Below are 27,762 nucleotides of genomic sequence, written 5' to 3'. Positions count from 1 at the left end.
TTGCAATCATGATGCATTTTAAGAATCAGAATATTTAATTACAATTGCTTCTTTTTGTATTTTTCCCCCTGGGGAAGCTACCATTTCCCTAGACAACTTTAAATACTTTTTTCCCATCACTAACTTGTAATAACTGAGAAAAACAAATGTTTAAGAAATGAGGCATGGAATGCCCTTCAAGGCAGGGAAGAGTTTCAGTAAGTTTTTAAGTCCAACACCCACATGCATTTGACTTCCCACTCCCCGTGTCTGTTGGATTTCCAATGTTTTTAGCAACTTTTTAAGTAACAAATTAAGCATCAGTTTTTAAAATAGTGCAAGTCACAGAACCAAAAATAAACAAACAAAATACCGTATTACTCTAGTTGCTCAAACTATGTCCCTAAAGAAGGCCTGTATTCCAGAGTTTAATATTGCAATCTGTAAGGACGCAGATTCTGTTCAAACTATGCAGAAGCAGCACTCAAACTGTGCCAATGGTTAGTCTTCAGTAGAACTAAACAAGTCAGCAAAGGTTCCTTCACTGAACTCTTCTAAAAACACTTTGGAAATTACAACCTGAAAGTTCATTTTTGAACACCTACACTCATAAATCTAATGCTCTGCAATTAGCTTAAGGAAGCTAAAATATTTGTATATCTAAGACAAACACGTAGTTCCACGAGTGCCAGAACTACCAGGGTTGGGGTTTTTTTCCAATGGATTTGGAGCTCAAGAGTCAAACATTTAAGTTAATTAGCCACTTACAAAGGCACTGATTTGAGTATTAATTATAACTCATTTCAACCTGAGGAAACTGTATGACCAATTCATTTGTACATTTCAGTTGAGCATACCCCTATATGATCTATTTAAAAAAAAAAAAAAAAAAAGAGAGAGAGAGAGAGAGTAAATGCTTGATACTGAGACTGCTCAACCCTATACATCTTCAATTTCTCTTCTGTTTGTTTCTTCCTTCACTATCTGCTCCTACTCCTTACACTTCAGGCTTTCCACCAGTGTCTTTCAGTATTTCAAATACAGACTATTTCATCCACACCAAGAATGACCTCTAATGCAATGTAACGCTTGATGGGAACTCCTAAACATGGACTTTTTTCTTCTCAGAATAAAACCCTCCTCAACGAACGCTTATAAAGACCTTTGGCTATTCATCAGAGCATTCTGCCCACACACAAAAAGAAGAAAAAAAGGAAGATCTTTACTTCTGCTGCTCCAGTAATCCCCCTCTTTTTTAATCTGCTAGTTCTTACACTTTCCTCCCTGAAACTGTCCCTAAGATGGTACTAGATGACAAACATCCCTAAGGAAAAGGAAATGCTACAAACTAATTCCCAGTGCAAGATGCAGATTTCTTAAATCTAAACCATTTCAACCCTGCCGAGCTAGAAGTATAGACAGCTGAAGAATTGAGACAGAATGTATTTATGACATGATTAAACCTCTACCCCATCTACTCCATCCACTTCAATTGAAGCTACTCATTAGGCAAAGTGGCAGGCAAGAGCAAAACTAGGGAAATCATTAGCTGTATACCATTATACAACCACGTTTTCCAAAAATATAAAGCTATAAAATTCTGCTTGTGAAGGCGCATATTTCTTCAACTTGAGAGCTTTATTTGATCTAAGGAGAAACAAGTTTGCAAGTCCCAATTATGCACACAAATGGCAATAAATGCATTTTAATGAACATTTTAAAGCAGATACTGATAGCTATCACACAGAAAAGTAACATCAGTATGGACATTTGTGTCATATCTAACACACAAGTAATGTTAGCTTTTTCCTCTCCTTTGAAAAAAAATTCAGTACTCAGGCAAGAGAAATACATCAACACTTCGCCAACTACTTTGATTTAACATTTATATTTCATAAAATGTATGCCTGTGTGCCTCCTGCCAACTTCAGAATAAAAGACAGGAAAATTTTATTGCAAATTAAATGCTTTGCATGCCACTTAAGGACAAGCCTAATTCCTCAGCCTCCACTTGTAGCTCATGCCATGCAGCCACCTGACCACCTTGGTAGCCCTCCACTAGGACTTGCTCCACGTTAGTGCCTTTCTTGCATTGGGATGCCCCAAACTGGACACAGTACTCCAGATGTATGAAAAGTTTCAACGCAGAAATAATCCACCTTCTGATGTAATTTTTAAACTCCTAGTATTTCGGGCTCAAAGTGAGCAAAGCAAAAAAGAAAAGAAACATGGAATTTTGATAGAGTAATTCATGCACTATTTGTTTGAAATACCATCTTGACAGAAACCTACCCTTCTGAGAAGAGGGTCAAATGGGGGACTCATCGTCTACAAGAAACCCGATCCTCAGTGAAAGGATACAGAGAAGTTTCTAGTCACAGAAGTAACTGATTTTTTAAAACCTATCAGAGATTTACACAAGTTTGTTTGCAGCTTAATCCAAGCACTACCTATCAGAAAAGATGCCACAGAGTTGCTCTCAAAAGCTATTCTAAACTATTTGTTAGTATAAGAACACAAAACCCCCTTACTTTAAGAATACTGGCATAAAAGAAGATTTAATCCAGTTTTAAGAAAGAATTTCTCCCCTTAGTTACAGATAAACACAAGACTAGTTAGCCAACATTAATTTCCTAGGTAGAAGCTTATTGTTAAAAAGTCTAAATCTTCGATGAACTAGATTTCACTTGAACTTACTACGTTTTGGGACAGGCATTGCCAATTTAACTGAGAAACATTAAAAAGGGAAAGAAATTTTACCTTCCTCCCTAGAAGAAGATGCTGGTATACACTGATGAGTTACAAGAATTTCTTTTTCTGATTTCTACTTCTTTTATATTTTACAGTCCATGCTAAGGGAAAGTTCACTTACCACTGTCAAATTTGTGTCAAGCTCTGATCAGATGGATGAAGGAAATCAGAACTGGCAAAGATTAAGCAGCAGTTCAGCCATTAATATTAAGATGCATCAAAAAAATACCCTTTTAAATTGTGATGTTTTGCTATAGCAAAGACACGAGAATTCAGGGTTTCCAGTCAACTACTTGGACATTTACTGAACTACTGACTGCCTTGTCCAAGTTGTAAATTTTAAGTGTTTAGAGTTGTAATTTTGCAATCATCTCATGTATTTTGTAATCTAAATTTAAGGGTAGGACAAAACAGCACTATCTTCTAAAAATGTACGACCTATTCAAACTTACCTCTAAGATCACATGCACATACAGTTTTGTTATCTCAGTTATTCAAAGACCTTTTATACATTGATTGAACTAGATGATCTGAAAGATCCCTTCCAACCTAGGCAATTCTATGGTCTTTGGTCCATAACTTTAATAAAGTATACTGAGATGAAAACAACTCTTATTTGTTTTCACAAATAAGTGAACATTAAGAAATTTATTCTGTAGCAAATATATTGCAACAGAAGGGATTTAGTGGACACCTTTCAGTTTCTTTGCCAGCTATGTACTATGGAGAACTGAGTGGAAAAAGGTCAAAGTTTCCACCTTGCTGATATTACACAGCAACCACTTGTTAAAATTTTGAATTTTACAGAATGAGCTAGCAATACCGATCATTTTGGAATCCTAATACTCTTTCTTAGTGCTTCCTCAATGTAAACAATCGCTATTCCAATAGTTCTTCAATCCATCTTCTGTTAAGAGAGAGAAAAACCCTTATGCATAGTTTTCCTATATGTATTTATATAATGCATGGGCACTGACTTTTATGCTTGTTTAAAATATAGTTCTGAGTATTTACAAGTTTAAACCTGCCCCACACCAACCTGCATTCATAAGAAGGAAAAAAAAAAAATCAAACTTATTTTCAGCCAAATAAATATCATGCCTATCATTGGGATGGTTTCTTTATGGTCTAGCCAGGAAATTGCTCCAACTAGCCCTGCCTAAGAGACACAAGAAATTTCAGAAAAGTATCCAACTCATATCTTAAATATCAGTTTATAATTTACAGAAAACACTCAAGAATACATACGGGAGATATGAATCTGCATTAAAGCCTCACAGAGAAAACAAGTACATGAGAGCAGGGAAGTCTGCATTGAAGTGTCTGCAAGCAATTTAATGAAAATATCCAAAATGAGAAAGTATCTTTTAAGGATCGGAATGCAACGGTAAGAACCAACTTCAGTTAAAATAAATCTGTTCCTCTGTTTATCTATTTGTGTACATTCGCCTCTGAATAGAGACTCTGACGACAGTCCAAGAGTGTTTGAAACAGTTTCACTCTTTGCCTCTTCCCAGACTTTGCAAGGCAAAATGTTGGTCTGAGGAAAAGAAACATTCCACTGATGCGCACTACCATATTCTTGGCATGAAGCTGCTGAGAGCGTGCTTCTACCTCAGACATCTCTATTAAGTAACAAATGTCAACTGTAAAAGAGGCCGAGGATTTCTAACGCCTCCCCTGTTTGCAGCACAACTTTACCCCAGAACTGTCCTTGAATTAGAGATCAAAGAAACCACTTTTCCAAATGGCTCTAAATTGCTGCAAGTCATTGCTTGCAAAAAGCCCAAACCACTGAAAACTGAAAACTCACAGTAATTGTCCCCAGACCATTTGTGGATGCAAGAGCAGAGGGGATGAAAAAGAGAAAGCACTATCTCAAGTTTCCTTCCAGTTCATAAGCACACGTGCTAAAAGCACATACTCGTCCTCATGCTCCTCTTCTAGGTCCTACAGAGAAGAAAACCCTGAGCATCACCTAGAACACAACAGAAGACCGAGAGAAGTGCTCACGTTACACAAGTTTCCAACAGAACACGGCAGAATATTCCCCTGGAATCCCCAAAACACTGACTGATAGACTGAATAAAAGAAGGAAAAGAAAGCGAGGCTGATTGTGCACAAAGAACTATTTCAGAACATTAGAAATCCTTACACTATTTATGCATTTCTACTTTCCTGCCGTATTTTCTGGACGGAGACAGATCAGATAGCTTTGTCTTAAACATATTTAGTCATTCATTTGAAGTTTTTGTGCCTTTTTTACTTTTATGAAGGGGGCACGATGATATTATGCACTCTGAGCTACAAGATAACTGCGCACAGGCAACTTCCTGAGAGCAAACTCGCTCCAGCCTTTACATTTTGGCTCCCTCTTCTGGAAAGAAGTAAAAAAACTAAATTGCATCACTAAAGGCTACCTTCCTCCTGTTAAACAGTTTTCAGTGTGGCACAGTTTTTCCCCCACTTCACCTGACACATGAACAGAACTAGGGATCATAGAATCATAGAATGCGTTGGGTTGGAAGAAGCCTTTAAAGGTCATCTAGTCCAACCCCCCTGCAGTAAGCAGGGACATCTTCAACTAGATCAGGTTGCTCAGAGCCTCACCAAGCCTGGCCTTGAATGTTTCCAGGGATGGGGCCTCTACCACTTCTCTGGGCAACCTGTTCCAATGTCTCACCACCCTCATTGCAAAGAGCTTCTTCCTAAGGGATGACCACCAAAATACACAAAATCCTACCTACTGCGTACAAAGTCACGCTACAGACAAAGACCAGATCAGCTTCCATTTGTAAGACACAAATCTCAAATTTATATGGTGCTTTTTGGAGCTGCTGTTACTTTTTGCTTATCAGATTACTACAGTCAGACACCTTTGACATGAGGAGTATAACCAATAACATCAATTGATCTAGTTGTTCTAATTATGATCTATCAACTGTGCTGTTCATCTACAAGAAAAAAATACCATGCATATATAGCAATTCCCTCAAGAGAAGGACTCAATACAGTTGTATTCAGCATTTTCTTACATGAACATTAGGTTGAGGCCTTAGATCATAAGAATTATACGCTGGACAACACGGGGCAATTCTAAGTAACTCATGACTAAATGCGAGCAAGAACCATAATAATAATAAAAAGCTGAATTCGCAACTAGCGTTATCTATTAAATAGCAAATTTTGAATTAGGTAAAAAAAAGTCTCCAAGCATGGCAGTAATACATACAGCCACTATTAAAGGCAGTCTGTATCATCTGTAAAACTGTTGACAACTAGAGTATATACAATACCAGAATGCATAAAGAAAGAAATGAAGATTTTATTTCAAAACTGGACTTCACCTACACATTATGCTGTTCTTGAGTCGGACTCAAGTGTTTTACCTCTTCTAACTCACAGCTTGAAGTCAAAAGTCTGCGGATTATGAACACTAATTTACTCCTGCTCATACAGAAACCATTCAAACACCTCCAAACATCTATTTGTGCTACCTCTGTACCCTTTGCTAGTTCAGTTCTTTTCCAAACAGAGACTTTGTATCTCAGAGCCAGATACAGCATGGACTTACTGAAAGGTATAATTTCTATTTCATTGCTAGTAAAGAACCAATTCTTAAGGTATCAACTGCATTTTTCACCACTGTTAACGTTCCCAGAATCAATCCCAGAGTCTGTAGGTTCTGTCTGCTCGCTCTTTGTAGTTATTTTAGAATTTGTAATTCTGCAAATGTAATTAAGGCTATTTTCTCCTCCCGAATTTGCATCTTTACCTTTATTCCTTTGCATTTCTGAAGTGATGCTGAATTTTCAAGCAGTATTGTGAAATCCCTCTCCAGCTTCTCTTAGTTACCAAAACACACAGGATTGTTCTACTATCTGCCAGTTCTGCTGTTTCATCCTCTATCCATTACGTTTATTAGCTTTATGAAGTTCATGGGAAACCTGAACTATCCACCACATAACCTGCACATATATTTGACTCTGTTTCCCCATATATTTCCTCATATAATTGGAAAAGAAAGACGAGACTCTTCGTTGCCTAGTGAAGACTACACGATGCTAATGGCAATGTGGCTCACACGTTCAAAGGAGCAATACAAAGTAAAGCAGAGTGAAAACATGCTGCTATTCTTATCTGAAATTATTAATCCACAGCTGTTCCTATCCCATGAAAATACAATTTCTTTAGGAGTGTACGGTAAAAAATTCATGTAATTGGGAAGATAATGAAATTATGTCTTTCTTTCCAAGTCCTTAGAAAAGGACTTCATGTAAACGGTACAAAAGAATTTTTAAAGCGTTTGAGAAGTTCTAAGTAATAAGATAGTTTACTCAAAGTAATAACTGTGTATTTTCCACACCACTTATAAGAAGAAAGTACATACACAAAACTTTTGAAAAGAAATCTGAATTTCTAGTATTCAAACACTAAGGCCACACTATTCCCTTGAAGTGCTTAATGTTTTTCAAAGTAAAATATTCTAAACTTTTAAAGAAGTCTTTGCAGGCTTTACGGAGACCTGCTTTTAAGTGTTTTTCTTCAGCCAGACTCCATCTGCTGGTCAGAACCAGAATTAGCTGGGGCATGATTTAAATTGTATTTCCTTCACTATGCTTTCACAGGTGTCCTTATATTGTTCTTTTCTGCAAGAGGAAGAACATGTTGAAGCACTGCATTCTGCTGTTAGAACACCTCCTGCGTTCTCTCTCATCCCATTTAGTCTCAAAAATATTCTTTCACAACTACATAGGAACAGTAACATTTGGAAACAAATGCAAAACATTTACAATTCAGACACTGCCTGAACAAAACTAAAGCTTTCACACCACTTTATAAACCTCAATCTAAACCAGGCTCCAGACTACTAGAGGTTATTCCAGAAATTAACCCAGGCTAGAGACAGTAGCAGAGAAAGACAAAGTCAAGTTCATTTCAACAGTGCAGATGCTTCATGAAAGTAATGGTACACTTCAAGACAAGTGAGAAGTATAACATAAGCTAGATAGGAACATAAAGCAAACAGGACACCTCACGGTTACTCCTCTTGACAAGGCCCATGCCCATTCCACTCAAATTTATACAAATACTAATAGACTAGCAGATTTCCTACATACTTTGAACACTCTGCTCATCTCCCACAGCGTAAACGCTCACGTGACTCAATCACATAAACTGCCCAGCTTCCTTAGAGCCAGGAGTGGAAAAACAAGACCAGCTTTCTATAGCAATCCACTCCTGTCATCTTGAAATCCCTCTTCCCTGAAATGATGCAAGAACTATTATAGGTACCTTTCTGAGAAAGGAACAGGTAAAATGGAACAGGAGAACACAAAGGAATTTCCAAAAGCTCTGCAGAATCAACAATACATTCCTGCTTCAGAGATTCATGTTTGGCTCTACGGACAAAGCATATGTCTGTCTATGCACTGTACCGACAATATATGCTATGCCAGACCAGTCAGTTTCTTATTTTTCTATACCTGTAATGTAAAAGAAACAAAACTGAGACAAAAGCATTCTCTCTCACACCATGTGATTTTCAAGTGCCTCCTACCACTTGAAGTACTATTTCCAGGAACAGCACAGAACACACCCTCTTGAAAAGCCAAGAACAGTTAACTGCACGGCTAACCTTTACCAGCAAGAAAAGGTCATGAAAGTCTAAAGAATTATTTCAACACCGAAATCCTCAACGTCTGACTTTTATTTATTGGGCACACAAAGACAACAATGCTTCAAAAGGCAATATCAGCTCCTAAAAGTTTAGTAAAAGGGTGTCCATACTTTCCCGATACCTGAATTGTAAGAGTGAAGACCAGTCTTCTTTCTACAGTAACAAGTAAAACCATCCTCAATATAACTGTCATTTGCACTTCAGTAAGCTCCATATTACTATTTCTGATATTTGCACAAGTTTAGAAAGCCTTCCATTGGCTGAAAGGCACCCTGAAGAAAGAAAAAGCAATTCTATATGAAAAATAAGATATTATGACTTGCAGAGAGACAAGACAATACAGCAGAAGCGTTTTCAACATGAGGGACAGTCAAGGAAATAATTTACACTTTAAGAAGCTTACCTTTGTTGAAAGCACTTTAAATGTACTTTGCTCTGGCACTATAGAATGAAGAAGAACAAGCTTTAAGTTGTAGTCTTCACCTGATGGAAGTCTCACTGATGCATTCATCTGTTAACAGTTGAAAACACGTCTCTGGTCATCTTTGAGAGCAGTTTTCTATTTCCAAGTAAAGCATTGTCATTTGGCACCAAGATTAAGTGATTAAATTAATGACCCTTCACTGGGGCACTTAAAGCATCAGGTGTCAGAATTTCAGACGATGCCATTACATTACTGCATTATTGAATAAGGTGTTTCTAAAGTACACTAGAAAATGAACAAGAGATTTCAATTCTTAGCCAGCAAGCACTCAAAAAGCCTATTATCTTGTCAGCTTGATCTGCATTCTTTGGCTGAAGAATTGTATGTCAAATGAAGTCTCAACACATTAATAATGGAACATGAAAACAATTCACAACTTCCCTTCTAATACACGCAAACTACGTGGCAAGTGCTCACACAATTTTAACCATCTAAAGCAGATAGCAACAACCGAGTACGTCCGGTAGTTCATGAAGGAGCAACTTAGTTGAAAGTAAGAACTTAATTCTTCAATATTCTCAGCTAAATTAAACGTGATCATCAGTACTGCACATGGTATTACAATAAAGAGATTACTGCACCTCCTTGAAATATATACGTTGCTGCCATTGACAATTTTTGTAATGCCAAAACCAAGAAAAAACCCACCCACCAACATTCACTCTTTTTCTACAGTTGTCCTAAAGCAAGGTATTACTCATTCATACATATTTTTAGAATACCTTGCTTCTGTCCATTCCTACTCCAGATGTATGCATACTCAAATATTTTAAGTCCAGATCACTTTCTCCTCCACCCCTCCAAACAAACAGGCAGCCAAAACCGAGATGTCTCCTTCGCAGCATGCACACTACACTACCGTTTGTGTATAAGTCCCATGGACACTGCTGGGACAACAGATCCCAGTTCACTTGATTGGGCGTATACACATCTACAGCACAACCGTACATAGAAAAGCTCAGACAAAGGACCTCTTGTACCATTTTTTTCATGCTATTGCAGCAGATAACATTCACTGGTTTAATTACTGCGTCTTAGGGAATCTAGGGACACGTATCAATAACCAACACAAATCACCTCTTTCTCTGAGAACTGCACACTGACATCATCCTTCTGTGCATTCTTGATCATTATAGTCACAATTACTTGAGATTCTGTTTGGTACCAGTCATACCTGAAAAGAAAAAAAAAAAATAAGAAAGAGGAAAAACTGACTGCAAAGAGATGTACAGAAGAATACCAAAAGCTGGAAAAGTGCATTGTGTAGTTTAACGAGGGAAGACACAGAAAATAAGATTTCTTCCCCTTCCTCTAACAGATCAGTTGCAGAATTGACAAGATAAGTGGTTGAAGAACAAATAATCATTTTTAATCAAGAAGCATATCAAAATTAGGTCACTTTCTTAACCAATGCATAATATTGTTTGCCTTCTATAAATTAAATGGCACTTTTTAGTTCAGGATCTTAAATGCATCTCAAAAACATTACCTATACTAGGCACAATGGGCCAGTCTTTGAATTAAGCTCAGCATGAGAATTAGAAACAGAATCCAAAATGCTTACTCCATTCCCCACTCTCTCAGTAGGCATAATCTCCGGAAAGTAAAATTCAGTCTGAACAGAAGCAATGTCACAGTTTGAAATACATTTCACTTAGACTACCATGTTCTCAAGCTACAGAAAACGAATTATCTTGCTTCTCCGATCCCCAAGCCAAAGAATAGCTACTTGTCAATTATTTTAATTCCCACAGTAAAGCAAAAGTCAACTTACTTGATCTTTGGTGGCAGAGGTTGCTGCTGCATATTCTAGTTGAAGCATATTCCATTGGAAAGAAAGTTACATCAGTGTGAGTGAAAATATACCATGAAGTACTTTCCAAAGACACAAGTTATTTTCACAGTGATTGCTGCCCTTCTCTTGATTTATGCATGAGCATTAACTTAAGAGGTAAAGCTCTTCACTGTTCTTCCAGCCATTTATGCCAGATTAAGAATTAAAGAGTTTCAGTTTACATTAAACATGTCAGTCTATAACTCAGAATATATTGGTAAAACGTCTTTATAAATAGCAGTAAGTTCAGCTTTAACTCATTTTCTTCCTGGATAAGAAGTATACCTGAAAGACACACAGTGGCTATGTTGCTAATCTAAAAGTCAGGAAGGAAACCTGAAACAGATCTGAGAACTTAGGTATAACTTTTAAACATAAAAACCTTTTAACTGTAAGATCAGTCTTTACATACACCCACCATATTTCCTGTACACTTTCCTCCTCTATCCTATTCTTAAAATGTAAAAAATGGAAATTACTATGAAAGAGGGAGTAGAACATGCAATGCAAATTCCCATTTTTGTCTAAAAAAAAAAAAAAGAGGGGGTCTATTTCAACACCACTTCTGAAGATTTCCAATAAAAAAGAAAATTAAAAGCTGAACAAGTTACAGCAGAAAAAATTCCACACAAACCACCTGCAGGCTACTGGAAAACAAAGTTACTTTCCAGCAGTCACAAGCAAGTTAGTATTAAGATGAGCTGGTTAATTTGTAGAATTAAGAAGCAAGAAAGTTAAAGTTTACTTCAATGAGTGCACTGTAATTGCCAGATTTAAATGCCATTCCTAAAAGTTTTCAGGGCTCAAATTTCGCAACCTTGGTCTCAAATAAAAAAAAAAAAACGCATTTAGAAGAAAACTTAAATCCTTCAGAACTGCATGAAATAGAAAAGATTAAAGTCTGAAAATTTTAAGAAGCCACTGAGGTTTAGAACCATGCTTTAGCTTAACAAAGAAATTGAAACTGTAAAGGTATTCAGGAAAACATCTTACCGCTTCTGTCTGTGATGCTGCAGAAAGAAAGGAAAGTTGCACTTTCAGAAGAGAGATATTGAACGTATATGGCATACATTTATTCTAGCTTTTCTCGGTTATTCTAGACATTCTGCATTTATTTCACTCTCAACAGTAACGAGTTAAAAACATGTCAGTTCTACCTCTAGTATATTGCTTTTATGACAACCTACTTTTTAATCAGACTTCAATCAGCAACTTGAGCAATGAAACAACTGTAATATAGAGCATGTTCTGATTAACAGAAGGAACAGACTTTCCACTACTTTCCCTCGTTTATCAGAAACCTTTTATAATGAAAGCAACATCACAACATACAAAAGTTTTCAAAATCCCTTCCCGTAAGTCTGTACTAGGTTTATCATCCATCCATAGGAATAGCACAAAGTTCTCATCAAATCTGTATCTCCTGCTAGGCCAATGCAATTGGTGAATGAGACAGAAACCTGGCAGAAAAATTCACTTATATGGCCTTAATAATATTGTAAATACTTTGATCTAAACTATAGCTCAGTATTTCCCCTTCTAAACATTTTTTCCTAAAATATGTTTGAAAAGAAACAAACTTTCCCCTTGCTTCTTTATAATGCGTACAGCTAAAAAGACATAAAGATTAATAAAAAGAAGAATATAAAGTTGTAATTAAGAAATTAGAGGTTTTGGGGTTGGGGTTTTTTGGTTTCTTGTTTTTCTTTCTTTCTTTCGACTCCTTTTTCACAAGGAGTCACATGGAAAAGATAAAGGGTAATGGGTACAAGTTACTCCTGGGGAGATTCTGATTGGACACAAGTGGAACATTTTTCACAATGAGAACTATCAGCCATTGAAATAATCTCCCCAGGGAAGTGGTGGGTTCCCCAACATTGGGCACTTTTAGGATTCAGCTGGACAAGGTGCAGGGTCACCTTGTCTAGACCGTGCTTTTGCCAAGAAAGGTTGGACCACATAATCCTTTATGTCCCTTCCAACCTGGTATTCTATGATTCCATGTTATTTATTTTTCCTGGAGTATCAGAGAATTAAGATAATGGCTCAAAAAAAGAAAAGACAGGGATGAATATTCAAGACGAAACAGGACAACTGAGTTGAACCAGACAAACACTGCAAAAAGTAATGATGACATTAGAGAAAAACATGTATTCTAACCTCTTTCCTTGAGAGGGCAAAGAAAGTTGTCACCCAAGATAACTCTTTGCAAATAAGACTACGCATACTGATCACTTCCCTAATTTCTCCAAATAAAAATAAACCTGGCAAAAATGTATCATGAAGCGGAAATTTATTCATTCCTATACAACACAGAAGGCTTCTCTTTTATTTGGTTTTTAGTCAAGAGGTTGATGTGAACTTGTATTGTTTCTACTGTGTGCACCACACAGAGGAGGGAAGTCACAACAGGTGAAGGAAAAAAAACTAAATCAGTTATCGTGTTGTACCTCACTAAAATCCACAGGCAGTTTAAGCTTGGTGGATGACTTCATTGCCAGGGATGTCAGTTTGTAGGAAGGTATGAAAGGAACCTATACTCACACTCACTGACCACCACAGATAAGACGTCAGAGCAGCAACTAGCACCTGACTAAGACACTCTCAGACTGTCTGGAATCAGAGTAAAATCCCCAAATTTCCACCTCTCTTTCCAACTTTACGTTCTGCAAGACTTAAAAACTGATTTTGATGCTGGTTTTAGAAAGCAAGTTGATACATGCTTCCAGTTAAAATTAGCTAGCAGTTGTATATGAAAGCAAGTTAAAATTATTTAAGATTGGACTTCAAATACGTACTCCTCTGTACTAGCTAACTATTACATTAAAAACCCAGTATTTGTGTTCCTTTAAATCTGAGGCATAGAAGCGTTCAGGATATATAGTCTGAGAGAAACAAAAGATAGGAAAAATTGACTTTTTTTTTTTTAAACAAAAATTTCTTTTGTTGTAAGTAAGAGATAAGCTGCAAGTCTTTGAAAAAACATGACACAGCTCCAAAGCACAGGGCATATCAAACCCCTTATCAAGTAAGTGTGTTTTTTCTTACCGTTTAGTGTTTCTTCACATCTTTTAATCCAAATACTAAAGGTATCATCTACATCTAGAAGAGATCAAACACAGTAACATTAAAACTCTTCAAGAACTACACATATTGCATAAAGAACAATTTCTCACAACTGCCAATTGGAAGAAATTCATCCCAAACTCGCATCAATTTACTAAAAAACAGTATTATTCCCAATTATCTTCTTGTAACCTGTCATTCCAGTTAAAATTTTAAATAGTAGAGTTGTGTAAAAATATTTAACTCTGTTACATTTAATTAACTTCAAATTAATTTGTAGGACACTCGATTTTCTTTGAATTGACCCAAATACACTATCGCTTTCCAGTCTGCTCAACCTCTATATAACTCTTTAGAAAGCAAGAAGTACAGTTTTACATATTTTTCCATTATTCTTAAGATATTTTTTTTTCCAAACACTCAGTCACATGCTTCCTCTCTAGAGGAATATCGGAAGAGACAGTCTGTTCTTAGGAAAAAGTTGCACAAGTTTTCACAAACACCATGTATTTTCTCCTGCTGGTTTTACACAAACTTTAGAAACACATCTGAAGTTTCAGGGATGTTAGGAATACGTAGGTGGTCATTCCACTCTATGAATCAAAATCACAGAAAAGTTTGCTAAGACCTTGATATTCTAGGAAGCAAGCTCTCCAGATAGAAATAAAGGTAGTGGTGTAACGATGGAGTGATCACCTTATTTCAACAAAATTCCCAGAAAAATCTCTCACAGTCAGGAAAATAAAAAAGTGGCAATGTTACTGACCAACTACTAAGAATAGCTAAACTTTTTATCTTTTTACAGTAGAGAGAATTCACACTGAGGGAGTTCACACAGTCAACTACCCAGCAAAGGGCTTGAACAGGTTCAAAAGAAAGAAGAGTTCCCAGCAGACATGCACGTAAGTGTGACTCCACTGCAGTTATGCAAAGTAGTCACAGCAACCCCTTCAAATATAAAACATACATCAACTTTAAGGTGTGCCTTAGGCCTTAAAATTGCTATGCCACTTCTAAGGCCACCTCCCCTTCCCTTTTATTCTGCCATCCCCAACAGTAATCTTAAAAGTTACCTAAATTTTAAGCTACATAACATTTATGTTACCTCTCAGTTCCTGCTAGAAAAAAGTAAAAATTCAAACAATATGGCTGTCTTGACGTTACAATAGAATCAGTCACTGACTGCACTGTCTTTTCTATAATCCTAACAAATCCTGGAAAGAAGATTCCTATTTTCAGATGGAGTTTACCAAAGTTAACTGTCAAAGGGTTCTGTTGGGATATCCAAGGGTTGTCTTCAATTATCTAATGTACACTTAAGGTATTCAAGATGACTGAGGGCAGACTGTTCTCAGAAGTACACTGGGAAAGGAAGTGAGGCAAAGGACCCAACATGCTGCAAAGTAAGTTCTGATCAGAGAAGGTAAATTCTTTACTAAAAATGTGGTCAAACAGTGGAGCAGGTTGCCTAAAGAGGCTGTAGAATCTTCAGCCTTGGAGATACCTGGAAATCCGCAGTAGAAGGATCTGAGCAAACACACACAAGTTCAAAGTTAATACTACCTTTGGCCAGGGCATGGAATTAGATGAGCTCCAGAGCTTCCCTGCAACCTAATTTAATCTATAATTTTAAAAACTAGGAGTCTTTTTAGGGTATGGATGCTAAGTTTTGCATCTGGGAACAAAGTTTATTAATCAAAAGAGGAATTAAATGAAATTAGTTCAGGAGTCTAAGCAAAAAGAAACTGAGTCAAGTCTCCACTGATCCAGCCTCTGACTTTCAGCAGCAGGTGAGAAATTCTCTTTTCAACTATGTAACACAAATTTTAAGAGAAAGGTCCAGTGTTATCTGCCCCATTTTCCTAGAAGACCCCCCTCACCAGCCACTGCCTCTTTCCCTGCAGCTCAGCACATTTTATAATTTGAGGCAAAAGAATTTTTTTTGTGTGCTCTATAATTGTGTTATTCTCCCAAAGAACTTACCAACAATTTCTACTAACAACTTTCTAGTTCAGAAAGCCTAACTGGGTCTTCACTTACCGATCGTCTACTAACTCTTGGAATATAAGAAAAGTACGTACTAAGATGTTTCTTTAAAAAATTGGCACATTACACCTTTATTAATTTCATTAGGCAGTGACAGCAAAAAAAACCCAAGAAAGTTTGATTATAATTGTCCTAAATCCACATAACATACTGAAAAGTAACAGATCACACTGCTTTTTCAATCTAAGGCACATTAATGAACTCCACAAATCCACATGCGTCTAGTCTCACGGTTAAGTGAAAGAAATCTTGTTTCCTAATGTTATTTTATAAAATAGAAACATTGCACATTTAACAATTCATCACGTCAAGCCATATTTAGATATCACCGTAGGTGGGTAATGGGAAGCTTGCTGTAGTACCCTGGGCCTGTCAGGCCTACCAGTAATGAGCACAAGTAGGAAGCTCATCATTGTTAGCATTCCCGACTAAGATCCTTACATGAGCAAGGAACAGAAAAACATACCGGTGTACTTCCACCCCCTTGCGTGGCAAAGACACCAGCCTTGCCAGCAAAGAATTCCCCACCACAGCAATTCTCTCTGAGGCAGGAACAGCTAAAGTCTTCCCTCTTTATCACCTGCTTAGCCGTATGTGGCAAATTTTCCCTCTGCGCTTTGTTCGTTTTGCACTAGCTGCATTTAACTGGAAGTTAATTGTTCTTCTAAAATGCTTATGCTCACAATTGTTTTCACCTGGGATCCATCAAACATTCCACAGAAATGCAAAGGCAAATTCTATTACTGACATAAACTTGCCAGCAAATTAGGTAATACACGGAAAAGAATCAACTAAAAATATGTATTTGTAAAAAGGCCTTCAGGAGAGTCCTCATCTCACAGCAGGTCACAGAATTTTGTAACGAGACACAGGAAGCACAGCGGAAACTACCTTCAGATGCGAGAGTAATCAGGAAGGACTGGGAAGCTTCAGAAACACTTGAACTGGGTAAGCAGCAAAACAATGGCAAATTAAATTCAAAAAGGTAGAAGTCAAGCAATTCAACACAGGAAAAGGATGTGCTGTATTTCAGGGATTCTGAGTTAGCTAAGACGGTCCTGCAGCTCTGTGTGCTGTTGCACCCTACAACATAAGTAGGACATGAGGTTAAACAGAACCAAAAAAAAAAAAGTGATACTCTCACCTGAGGACGTTTTTTGTATAACCTGGATTTTAAACAGTCCAACTGACAAACCAGAAAGGTGACAAAATCCATACATGTGAAAAGGCTCAAACTGACAGTGATTGCTTGGGGTGGTGCAAGAATATGAAAAAAATACAGATTAATCATTAAATTAATTAAGTTCAGGAGCGATGAGTTTGGAGATGTATGAAAAGTTACCTATCAAGTAAGGAAAGCTACAGAAGTCACTGGAAGGAATCACTTCCTTTCACGGGAAAATACTAGAGAACTTGGCTAGACTGCAGACGTGCTTGTCTTTTTAGTGTACAAACTAGTGGAGACTATCTAGTTATCCAAACTAACAAAACTGAAAGAACTTTAGGCAATGTCTTATATTTTAACTCCTATTCCAGAGCAGCCTAAGCTGACAACTAACAGTTGCTGCAATTCCACCACATCCCCCTTCCACCACCATTACCCCAACGCTGCTCTGCAGCTTCACTTCTGTAGGCTTCAGCAGTCAGACCCTTCATTGCTCTATTTCAACACATTAATCCAGGGGGAAAATACTTTAAAAATAGTAGTTTTCTGAAGACTTAAAGCATTGAAAGAAGCAGCTAAACAAGCACAAGAGTGGGAGGGAGCACAATCACTTGGCAGCAAGCATATAAATTAGCTTACACTCCCATGAAACTCCAGTTTTAGATCAGAGAAGCAGATCACTTATTTGGGGGAAGCAAAGTAATTACATTTTTGCTAAACCTTCAGGTCCCAGCCACTGTTACAGATAAGACAGCACACTAGAAACATCTGAGACCATGAAAATGCTTATCAGATTAGCACACTTTGCTCTGTGTAACCTTTCGAGGTACTTTTCTTACTATGTTCTTCTGCTGTTGGGAAGGGATGGAATGGGGTGAGTGATTTAAAATATGGGGGATATGAGAAAAGAAAAGAGAAAGACATCACAACCACTAGAGGGCAGAGAGGAGGGTGCACAGCAAGCTCACTACCATGGACTTCAGGAGAGCAGACTTTGGCCTCTTCAGGGATCTCCTGAGTAGAGTACCATAGGATAAAGCCCTGGAGGGAAGAGGTGCCCAAGAAAGTTAGTTAATATTTAAAGATAACCTTCAAGCTCAGGAGCAATGCATCCCAACAAAGAAGTCAGGCAAAACCACCAGAAGGCCTGCATGGATTAACAAGGAGCTCCTGGACAATCTCAAACACAAAAAGGAAGCCTACAGAGGGTGGAAGCAAGGACAGGTAGCCTGTTAGGAATACAGAGAAATTGTCTGAGCAGCAAGGGATCAGGTTAGGAAAGCTACAGCCCAGAGAGAATTAAATATGACCAGGGACGTCAAGGGCAACAAGAAAAGCTTCTACAGGTACGTCAGTGATAAAAGGAAGACTAGGGAAAACATGGGCCCTCTCCGGAAGGAATAAGAGACTTGGTTACCCAGGATATGGAAAAGGCTGAGGTACTTGGCCTTTTTGAGGGTTGTTTTTTTTTGCCTCAGTCTTCACCAGCAAGTGCTCTAGTAACACCACCCAAGGCGCAGAAAGCAAAGGCAGGGACTGGGAGAATGAGGAACCCCCCACTGCAGGAAAAGATCATGTTCAAAACTATCTGAGGAACCTGAGGGTGCAGAAATCCATGGGACCTGATGAAATACATCCACAGGTCCAGAGGGAATCAGTGGATGAAGTTGCTAAGCCACTATCCATCATATTTGAGAAGCCATGGCAGTCCAGTGAAGTTCCCACTGACTGGAAAAGGGAAATTTTTAAAAAGGGGAAAAAACAAGTAGGTGCTCTAGCAGGGGAGTTGGACTAGATGATCTCTAGAGGTCCCTTCCAACTCTGAAGATTCCGTGAAGATTCCGTGAAAAGGAGGAGCCGGCGAACTACAGGCCACTCAGTCTCACCTCTGTGCCTGGCAAGATCATGGAGCAGATCCTCCTGGAAACTGTGCTAAGGCACATGGAAAATAAGAAGGTGATTGGTGACAGCCAACATGGCTTCACCAAGGGCAAGTCATGCCTGACAAATTTGGTGGCCTTCGACGACAGGGGTACAGCATTGGTGGATAAGGAAAGAGCAACTGACACCATCTACCTGGACTTGTGCAAAGCGTTTGACACTGTTCCACACAACATCCTGGTCTCTCAACTGCAGAGACATGGATTTGATGGATAAGGAATTGGCTGGATGGCTGCACTCAAAGACTTGCGGTCAATGCCTCCATGTCCAGGTGGAGACCAGTGATGAGAGAGGTTCCTCTGGGATCGGTACCGGGAACAGTGCTGTTTAACATTTTTTGCTGGCGACATGGACAGAAGGATTGAGTGCATCCTCAGCAAGTTTGTCAACAACACCAAGATGTGTGGTGTGGCTGACATGCTCGAGGGAATGGATGCCATCCAGAGGGACCTGGACAGGCTTGAGAGGTGGGCCTCTGCGAATCTCATGAAGTTCAACAAGGCCAAGTGCAAGGTCCTGCACATGGGTCATGGCAATCCCAGGCACAAATACAGGCTGGGAGGAAAACAGATTGAAAGCAGCCCTCAAGAGAAGGACTTGGAGATGTTCGCTGATGAGAAGCTCAACATGTCCCAGCAGTGCATGCTTGCAGCCCACAAAACCAATCGTATCCTGGTCTGCATCAGGAGAAACATGGCCAGTAGGTCGAGGGAGGTGATTCTGCCCCTCTACTCCACCCTGGTGAGACCCCAGCTGTAGTACTGTTTCCAGCTCTGGGGCCTCAGCACAGCAGAGACATGGACCTGCTGGAATAGGGCCAGAGGAGGGCCACAAAGATGACCAGAGGGCTGGAACACTTCTGCTATGAAGACAGGCTGAGGGAGAAGGCTCCAGGGAGACCTTATTGTGGCCTTTCAGTACCTAAAGTGGGCCTACTGGAAAGACAGGGTGGGACTCTTGATCAGGGAGTGTAGCGATAGGATGAGGGCTCATGGTTTTAAATTGAAAGAGGGGAGATTTAGATTAGATATTAGGAAGAAATTCTTTACTGTGAGGGTGGTGAGGCACTGGAACAGGTTGCCCAGAGAAGCTGTGGCTGCCCCATCCCTGGAAGTGTTCAAGGCCAGGCTGGATGGGGCTTTGAGCAGCCTGCTCTAGTGGGAGGTGTCCCTGCCCATGGCAGGGGGGTTGGAACTAGATGATCTTTAAGGTCCCTTCCAACCCAAACCATTCCATGATTCTGTGATCTTGCAATTGTTTTGCAGTATGCATTCCCATAACTTCTACCAAAGCTTTCTGTATTGATCTACTCCCTTCCTGCTTCCAGATGAAAATCAGATTTTTAAAAAAAGCTCTAATTCTCCGCAAACTAAAACATGTGTGAGTCCAGCTGGGAGGCTAACACTTCAAGAAAGAGACAGATAGTAACTACGCTTCTGTAATTAAGTGATACCAAATGTGAGGTAAAAATCCATTTTTGCCAGTTTTAACACCCATCAAGGTACACGTCCTTTCTGAAGACCAGTCTATCAAATGGTTTAACTACTAAGAAATTCCAGCTGCATGTAAGGAGCCTTTTCCATTCAGAAGCTTTTCTACTTGACATTGCCACCATTTATTTGTGACCTCCAGGAAGCAGGGAAACACCGCCCATTTTATAAAGAAAAAAAATAAATTCATATACCACTTGCTAATAATTTTGATACACATTTTTAGGCAGTTTTACTCTTTAATGCAGTGATTACAAAAACCTCTACAAAAGCCAGACATCTCAAATCAGGCACCTAATTCATTAGCCTTCTAAAGAAAAGAAAGCCTTTATCTTTACTTTCAGCTAACACATTAGAAAAAGGTTTTTTCTCATTAGCAATGAAGTACTGCGCACACAAGAAATTGTAATACTTACTGTCCAACCTCTGTCCCTCTCTGAAAGACTGTAATGCAGATGCATAGTTTTTGGTATGGTATTCACCTAACCTGACATGAATAAAGGAAAACACAAGGAAACAGTAATTACTTTTCGATCTAATTGATATTCTGAAGATCACAACATCCTTAGTTTACACACTATATTGGTTAAAATTACACATGTAAGAATTTAAACCGACAAAGAGGTGTGTATTTGAAAAGGCCAGGATAACGTCAAGGTAAACACCCCAAACTAATTTGCTTCTTACAACCGCAGCTTTATTATGGATGGGTTATAAGCAGTATGGCATTAAATTTATTCATTCATGGTGTTGCAAAAAGCCTGTATAGAGCCATAATCCAAATGCTAATATTGCCCTACAGATTATCACAATATTACCAAAACACAATATATGATACATACCCTTTTCTAAGGAGAGCTACAGCATTACTGGGGTTGAGTTCTAGGGACTTCTTTGCATCTGCAACTGCATCTGTTGGAAGTCAGTTTAAAGGTGAGGAACATAATAACATCTTATAAAAAGCAGCAAACTGCGAGTCTTTTAGTAGTGAAAATTTTGGAAGGTGTACGATGCTAGCTTTCTTAAGTTGCACACAAGTCACACTGAATTAAATCCAGCCACAGCTGCTACGGGTGAACCCTTCATTCAGCTACAGAGCTAGCTCTATTTAAGACAAGGCATGACTTAGTGAAATCCTCTACTTAGATCTGAAGTGTGAACCTGTTTGTTTGGTTTTTGCTGTAAAAAAACCAAATAGACCAAATCTTAAGTTATTCAGTTAATCTTTTTCCCAGGCATTATTCAGTTACCACATTCCTACCATGACAGGATTCAGTCTCTACCAAAAACATAAGGATGGAAGATGCTTACAACACAAAACTTAAAATCTGCCTAATAACTCTGCTTAAAAAAAAAGGTGCCAAGATAATACTAGGCTAAAATCAAATGGAAAGCTGGGACTGCAGAGAACCCAATTCATTGCAAGTTTTGCAGAAACAAAACAATCAAAAAAACCTGTAAAATTATGCCCTAACTGTAGAATCAGCATATTAAGTTACAAATAACACTTTCTGCTACTACTATATTTGGCTGCAGATTTAAGATATCTTCTGTACAGAACATGTCATAATATACTTGTAAGAGGATTCTCAGTGTTGTCTGAAGATGTTACCAGCATATTTCTGTAGAAGGATATGAGCATAAGCTCGTTGACAATAACATTCGGCATCATCTGGATTCTTCTCCAAAGCTGTTGTCAGTTCCTGTAAAGACACATCGAAAAACATGAAATGGCACCTCAGAAGTCACCTGTCAATTAAGAGACTTTTCAGAAGAAAATATCCTAAGTGGAATGACCGTTTACCTGTCGCGCAGTTCTCACTCACAAAGCTTAAACGTTAAATCTTGAAGTACAAGGAACCTGCTAATTGTATCAAATTCAAGGAGCCTGTTTTCAAGGAAACAGGACTTTCAGCTGCCTTAAACATGAAGTCTTAACACACACATGATCCTCCATATTCCAAAGACCTTCCTACAATTCTCAGCATTTTTGTACAGAAATCTGCTGGATTTGAGGAAGCACTGCAGGATCAGGACTTTGGAAATCAACATGCAGTGTGTCAAAACACTTGTGTGGGGATAACACACTCAAAGCATTGTAACACATGATGAAATACCACATTACATGATATTAGTGAGCACAGGAAATCGTTCCGATTTATGCTGAGCACAAAAACAGGAGAACAAAAGACTTATGCAGCACAGGCCTCACAGGAAATATCGCACAATGGAAATAAGCATTAAGTAGTCCCTTGCTAGGGGAATCACTGGGTATACAGATTGAAATAATAATAGTATGCTCACTATGAGAAAAGTTTATGACTTTTGCATAACAGAATAAAATCACAATGACTCGATGCACACACCTGGAAAGAGCATCTGCAATTCCCCCCTTATTAATGAGATAAGTTCTTCTCTTCGCTAGAAAACAGTAGGTCTTCCAAAGCCACTAGAGTACATCGCTAAGTACAGTAACTCTGTTTACTAAGTTGACTGGACCCCTACTCAGAATTTAGCAAGCTCGAGGGTGGCTAAGATACAGGCTTCAAACCTGCATGAATATTAGTAGAGTGCAGCTGCCAGAACACTGTCCCACCAAGACAGAGAAAAAGAGCAGAAGGACCTGCCTTAGTTTTAATTCAGATGAGTACCTTGCTCTGTTTCACAGCTGTCACACAAAACACGCCAACTAGGAGTTAAGTGGCAACAACAGCTTTTTTTTAGCAGTAGCATGAGTTTTTATTAGCATAAAATACAAATAGGTACAGCATATGCTTCTAAAACATTTGGGGTCTCTAAAGAAAGTGGCAAGAAGTAGACAGTTGTAACCAGCAACACTTGATCAAATTATACAGATGCCCTCTTAAGATTTAAAGCCATGTAAAAGCAGTCATTACAGAAATATTCATGGCTATAGGTACTCCACACGGGATGGACATGAGGTAACACATATAATAAAATAGGTGCGTATTATGCTGAGAGGTGAAGTACAGCTTTTGATCCTCAAAACCAAGCACGGTCTGACTCTGATACTGAACATTACGGGCACTTCACAAGCAGAGTCACTTCTGTGACAGGTCACCTCTCACTCCAAACATTAGTTCCTGTGATTTACGCTGATGACAGAAGCCCTGATTAGAACCACCGCACAACATACGAATGGATTCCTCTGCAGAACTAGCCCTCACACCAGGAAAGAAAAAAAAACAAAAAACAAACAAAAACAAAAACCAAAACAAACCCAAACCCAAGCATCCTGAAGAGCATGAAACTCACCTCTTCGTTGGCTTTTTGGCAGTAAGTTGTGACATCTCACTCACACACATGCAAAGTTACTCCTATAATACAGCTATTTGAGAAGACAGCCAAGTAATACTTGACGAGCGCCACGAACTCCAGATTATGGACATGAGCAACAGTCACTTAGAACAAGCTTAGACCTAGTCTTCAAACTCTCAAGTATGTGCTCTCTACATGTTTTTACTCTAAAGGCCCTTACCATGCAACCAAGTTGCAAACATATTTCTAAATACATTGGGACCTCTCATGTCCCTCCATGCTCATGATAAGGAGTTTGTGTGAATTAAAGGTATTTTCGGTTTTTTGAGTCACTAGTGCCTGAATCTAAGAGGGTCAGCACCCTTGTTTCTCATTTGGCAAAACACCAAAACAATGAATGTTTGTTTTAACATACAATTCTGATTGTCTCCTGAATCATCACCACTCGCATTGAAGAGTAACTAGAAAACATCCTTATTCCACACAGTAAACTATTTTTTCAATTTAAAATGCCAAAAAAGTCTTTAAAGAGTTTACAGCTTTATCATTCAGATGGTATTTAAAGATGGATGATGACCTTTCAGTTGTATCAGATCCAGGTGCAGAAAGCTGAAGCATGCTCTCCAGGACTTAAAGGACTTAAGAGTCCTGACGACACAGAGCAGAAATGCCACGCCACGCTTCAGGCATGGAAGCATTACACAGCACCATTTATAGGGTATCATGTCCTAGATTAGAAATATTAAGCACATGAGCTAAAAGACCACACCTAAGGTCGTGCAAACATGGTGTACTACCCGTAGACCCAAGCTTCTAAGTCAGCAAAACGCTACATTGCACTACGGGACTTGGCAGTTCAGAGATTATCAAGCACAATCTGCCTACTCAATTCAGTACTTTTCAAAAAGGCTACACAAGTGACACCAGTATTACTGTATCAGGTAGCAAATATTGCCCACAGAATGTGTTACATATTGTTTTGAAGCACTGAATGTACAAAGAACTGAAATATAAACTAGAAAAGCAAAGCAGCTCTGTAAATACAGAAAAAAACCTAAATGCACATTCTGATAGTATTCTTTAATACTTCGAAAGGCCTTTTGGTGTTGGGGTTTTTTTTGGTTTGTTTGGTGGTGGGATGGTTTCTTCCCCTCCGCAATTGGAAAGACTTGTTTTTTAGATCTTAAACTAGTTTTACTATGCCAAATATATTTGTTTATTCCAAATTGCTTTTTAGATATCATTTATCTTCTGAAAAACTTTTACAAGCTACATCCTAAACCCCAAAGAACTTTCAGCTTCACCATTTTCCTTATGGAATGATAATTCAGCATCATCTTATGCTTCTGCCACCTACTCTACTGAAGCAGAACTAACCCTTTACATCCTCCCCCCTTCCAAGTACGTTAAATGGAAATGCTTATCCACCCTCCAGTTCTGTCTTCTCATTAACCCTCTGTTTTAAGTAAAAACAACCTTTGAAAGCACGTTAATAACTGTTAATGGGTAAAATCATAGAACAGGCCAGGTTGGAAGGGACCTCAAAAGACCACCTTGCCCAACTTTTTGGGGGAAAGGCCCAGGTGTGGTTATCTAGCACCCTGTCTAGTTGCATCCTGAAAACCTCCAGTGATGAGGGCTCTACCACATCCTTAGGGAGGTTGTTCCAGTGAAGGGCTGTTCTCACCGTAAAAAAAAATTATTTCTTACTTCGAGATGAAATGAAATTCAGTTCTGTTCCCCACAAAATATAGAAAGAGGAAAAAATATAGATCTGGGGAGAATAAAAACTAATGAAGATTGAATACATTTCTCCAATAAACTTGGGGCTTTTTTTTAAACTGCAAATAGCAATTGATTTAGTTAACTGAACCACCATCTACACAGAAGAAAAAGTTTAGGGTTCGTTTTTTTTTTTTTTCGTTTTTGCAACGCAGGTAACACAAGTATTTTGACAGAAGGGCGCTAATCCGAACCATTCTATGATTCTATGAACTCCTCGGTAGCCAGACCTCACCCCAAAGGGGCTTCCAAGAGAAAATCTGCCAGACACCCCCTCACCCCACCCCCGCTCGCCTCAGCCCTTCCCCTCGCTCCCACCAGCGGCACCGCACCCCAAAAGACCGGGGCTCCCGCCGGTACCGCTCCCCCCTCGGCTCCCTCCGTCACCCCCCGGCTCGGCAGGCCGGCAAACTTCACACAGCCATGGGACAAGGCTCACCGCCCCCGAACCCCCGCCGGCCCGGGCCGGCTCGGCTCGGCCCACCCCGGCTCGGCCCACCCCGGCCCTCACCTCCACCGCTGCCGCCGGGTCCCGGTCGACGTCGCCGTCCGAGAACCTGCCGAGGAAACACAGCGGCGTGAGAGGGCGAGGCGGGGGCGGGCGGAAGGAGCGCGGGGTGAGGAAGCAGCGATGGGAGCTCACCGCGGAGGGGACGCCGCTCCCGCCGCCGCCATGGCGCCCGCCCCCCCGGGAAACTTCTGGAGCCGCCGCGGCACCCGCGCGCCGAACCCCAAGGCCGCAGCCGCCGCAAGGCCTGACGGGATGCGGCCCTGCAAGCTCCTCCCGCGCCTCCCCGGGCGAGGCGGGGCTCAGCGGTAGCTACCGAGGCAAGCGCGCCTCCTCGCCGTAGAGTTGGAGGACCGGCCGTGGCAGAGGCGATCCCGGAGCCCTTTCCGCGCGCCTCTTTTGCCCCTTACGGCAGCCCTGAGGGAGATGATGGTGGCGCCTTCACTGACGAAGCTTGCTGCAGGGCTTCCCAAGCAGGGTCCGCGCAGACACGGGGGAAGAGCGGGCGGTTGGCGAAGCCGCGCAGCCGCCATTTGGAGTGCGAGCCTGAGGGGAAGGGCGAGGGGGTGAAGGCTGAGGCCGCCCAGGAGGCGCCGGGCTTGCCTGAAGCTCCGGCGCCGCCTCTCGGCCCAGCCCGGCGGGTGCCGGCGATCGCCGCGCCTCAGCGAGCGCCGCCGGGCAGCTCCCGCCCGGGCGGGCCCGGCGCTGGCAGCTTGAGGCCTCCTTCCGTCCTCCTCCCCGGGCTGCCTTCCGTGAAACGCCTCAGGCAAAAAAATGCCTTTTTTTTTCTCCTCCGCAGCCTCACACGCCTGCAGAAAAGAACGGCGGCCTCATTTTTTCCCTTTCTGAGTCAGCAGTGGCTGGGATTTGAGATGGTGGGTTGTGTTTGGCCGCTGCCACAGGCACAAAGGCATTGCCCAAACTCCGCTTTTATTATTTATTCCAGCTTCTCCCATCCTTTGTCCTAGTAAGGATAAAAAGTCTTTTTAGAGCACAAGTCTTGTGAGGAACGGCTGAGGGAGCTGTGGTTGTTCAGCCTGGAGAAAAGGAGGCTGAGGGGAGACCTTATCGCTCTCTACAACTACCTGAAAGGAGGGTGTAGAGAGGTGGGGGTCGGTCTCTTCTCCCAGGTAACAGGCGACAGGACAAGAGGAAACGGCCTCAAGTTGCACCAGGGGAGGTTTAGATTGGATATTAGGAAAAATTTCTACACCGAAAGCATTGTCAAGCATTGGAACAGGCTGCTCAGGGAAATAGTGGAATTGTTGTCTCTGGAGGTATTTAAAAGACGGGTAGACATAGTGCTTAGGGGGATGGTTTAGTGATGTTTTTTGTCCAAGTTAGGTTGATGGTTGGACTAGATGATCTGAAAGGTCCCTTCCAACCTAGGCAATTCTATGATTCTAAGGAGAGCTAGAAGTACAGATACACCCGGCTGGCAGACTGGAGCCTAAGGGACATGGGAAGGGAGTGATTTTCATTTACTGTTTGTTACACAACCGAGTCTGCTGTTGGAGACACTGTTACCGTCTGCTGGAGATTTTCTCTGCTTCTCCAAGTGATACAAACTAAGGAGACAAATCATTTTTCCTTTGTAACGTAGTTGCATCTATGGCAAGAGGTTTTGTTGTCAAAGTTGTAACCTTAAGGAGTGATTTATTTTTTTTTTAATTTATTTTCCAGGTTTCCGGTAAATTGGCAAAACAACATCCCTGCTTTTCAAAATGTCAGTCAAGCGTTATCACATCAGGTTTCCT

At 40.1% G+C, this 27,762-nt stretch overlaps 1 protein-coding gene across 2 annotated transcripts in view; it reads right to left on the bottom strand.

The window, feature by feature from the left end:
- The window catches only part of SUGT1 (SGT1 homolog, MIS12 kinetochore complex assembly cochaperone), a 29,783-nt gene extending 3,505 nt beyond the window's left edge, over positions 1-26,278 (bottom strand). Inside the window, exons 1-10 of one of the 2 annotated variants that reach the window (XM_054191172.1) lie at positions 26,141-26,278; positions 26,009-26,054; positions 22,049-22,139; positions 21,279-21,348; positions 20,853-20,923; positions 13,777-13,830; positions 11,722-11,738; positions 10,669-10,703; positions 9,972-10,068; positions 8,814-8,921 (exon numbers count right to left, since the gene is read on the bottom strand). In XM_054191172.1, coding sequence (XP_054047147.1) covers positions 8,814-8,921; positions 9,972-10,068; positions 10,669-10,703; positions 11,722-11,738; positions 13,777-13,830; positions 20,853-20,923; positions 21,279-21,348; positions 22,049-22,139; positions 26,009-26,054; positions 26,141-26,172 — 621 coding nt within the window. In that variant the 5' untranslated portion in view covers positions 26,173-26,278. Of the gene's footprint in view, positions 1-8,813; positions 8,922-9,971; positions 10,069-10,668; positions 10,704-11,721; positions 11,739-13,776; positions 13,831-20,852; positions 20,924-21,278; positions 21,349-22,011; positions 22,140-26,008; positions 26,055-26,140 lie in introns of both variants that reach the window. The other variant, XM_054191179.1, reaches the window with a different exon arrangement.
- Positions 26,279-27,762: the final 1,484 nt, after the last annotated feature.

The sequence above is a fragment of the Rissa tridactyla genome, chromosome 1, assembly GCF_028500815.1.
Source record: "Rissa tridactyla isolate bRisTri1 chromosome 1, bRisTri1.patW.cur.20221130, whole genome shotgun sequence".
Taxonomy (NCBI): Eukaryota; Metazoa; Chordata; class Aves; order Charadriiformes; family Laridae; genus Rissa; species Rissa tridactyla.
The sequence above is the reverse complement of the archived record's forward strand: the minus strand, read 5'-3'. Positions and strand labels throughout refer to the sequence as shown.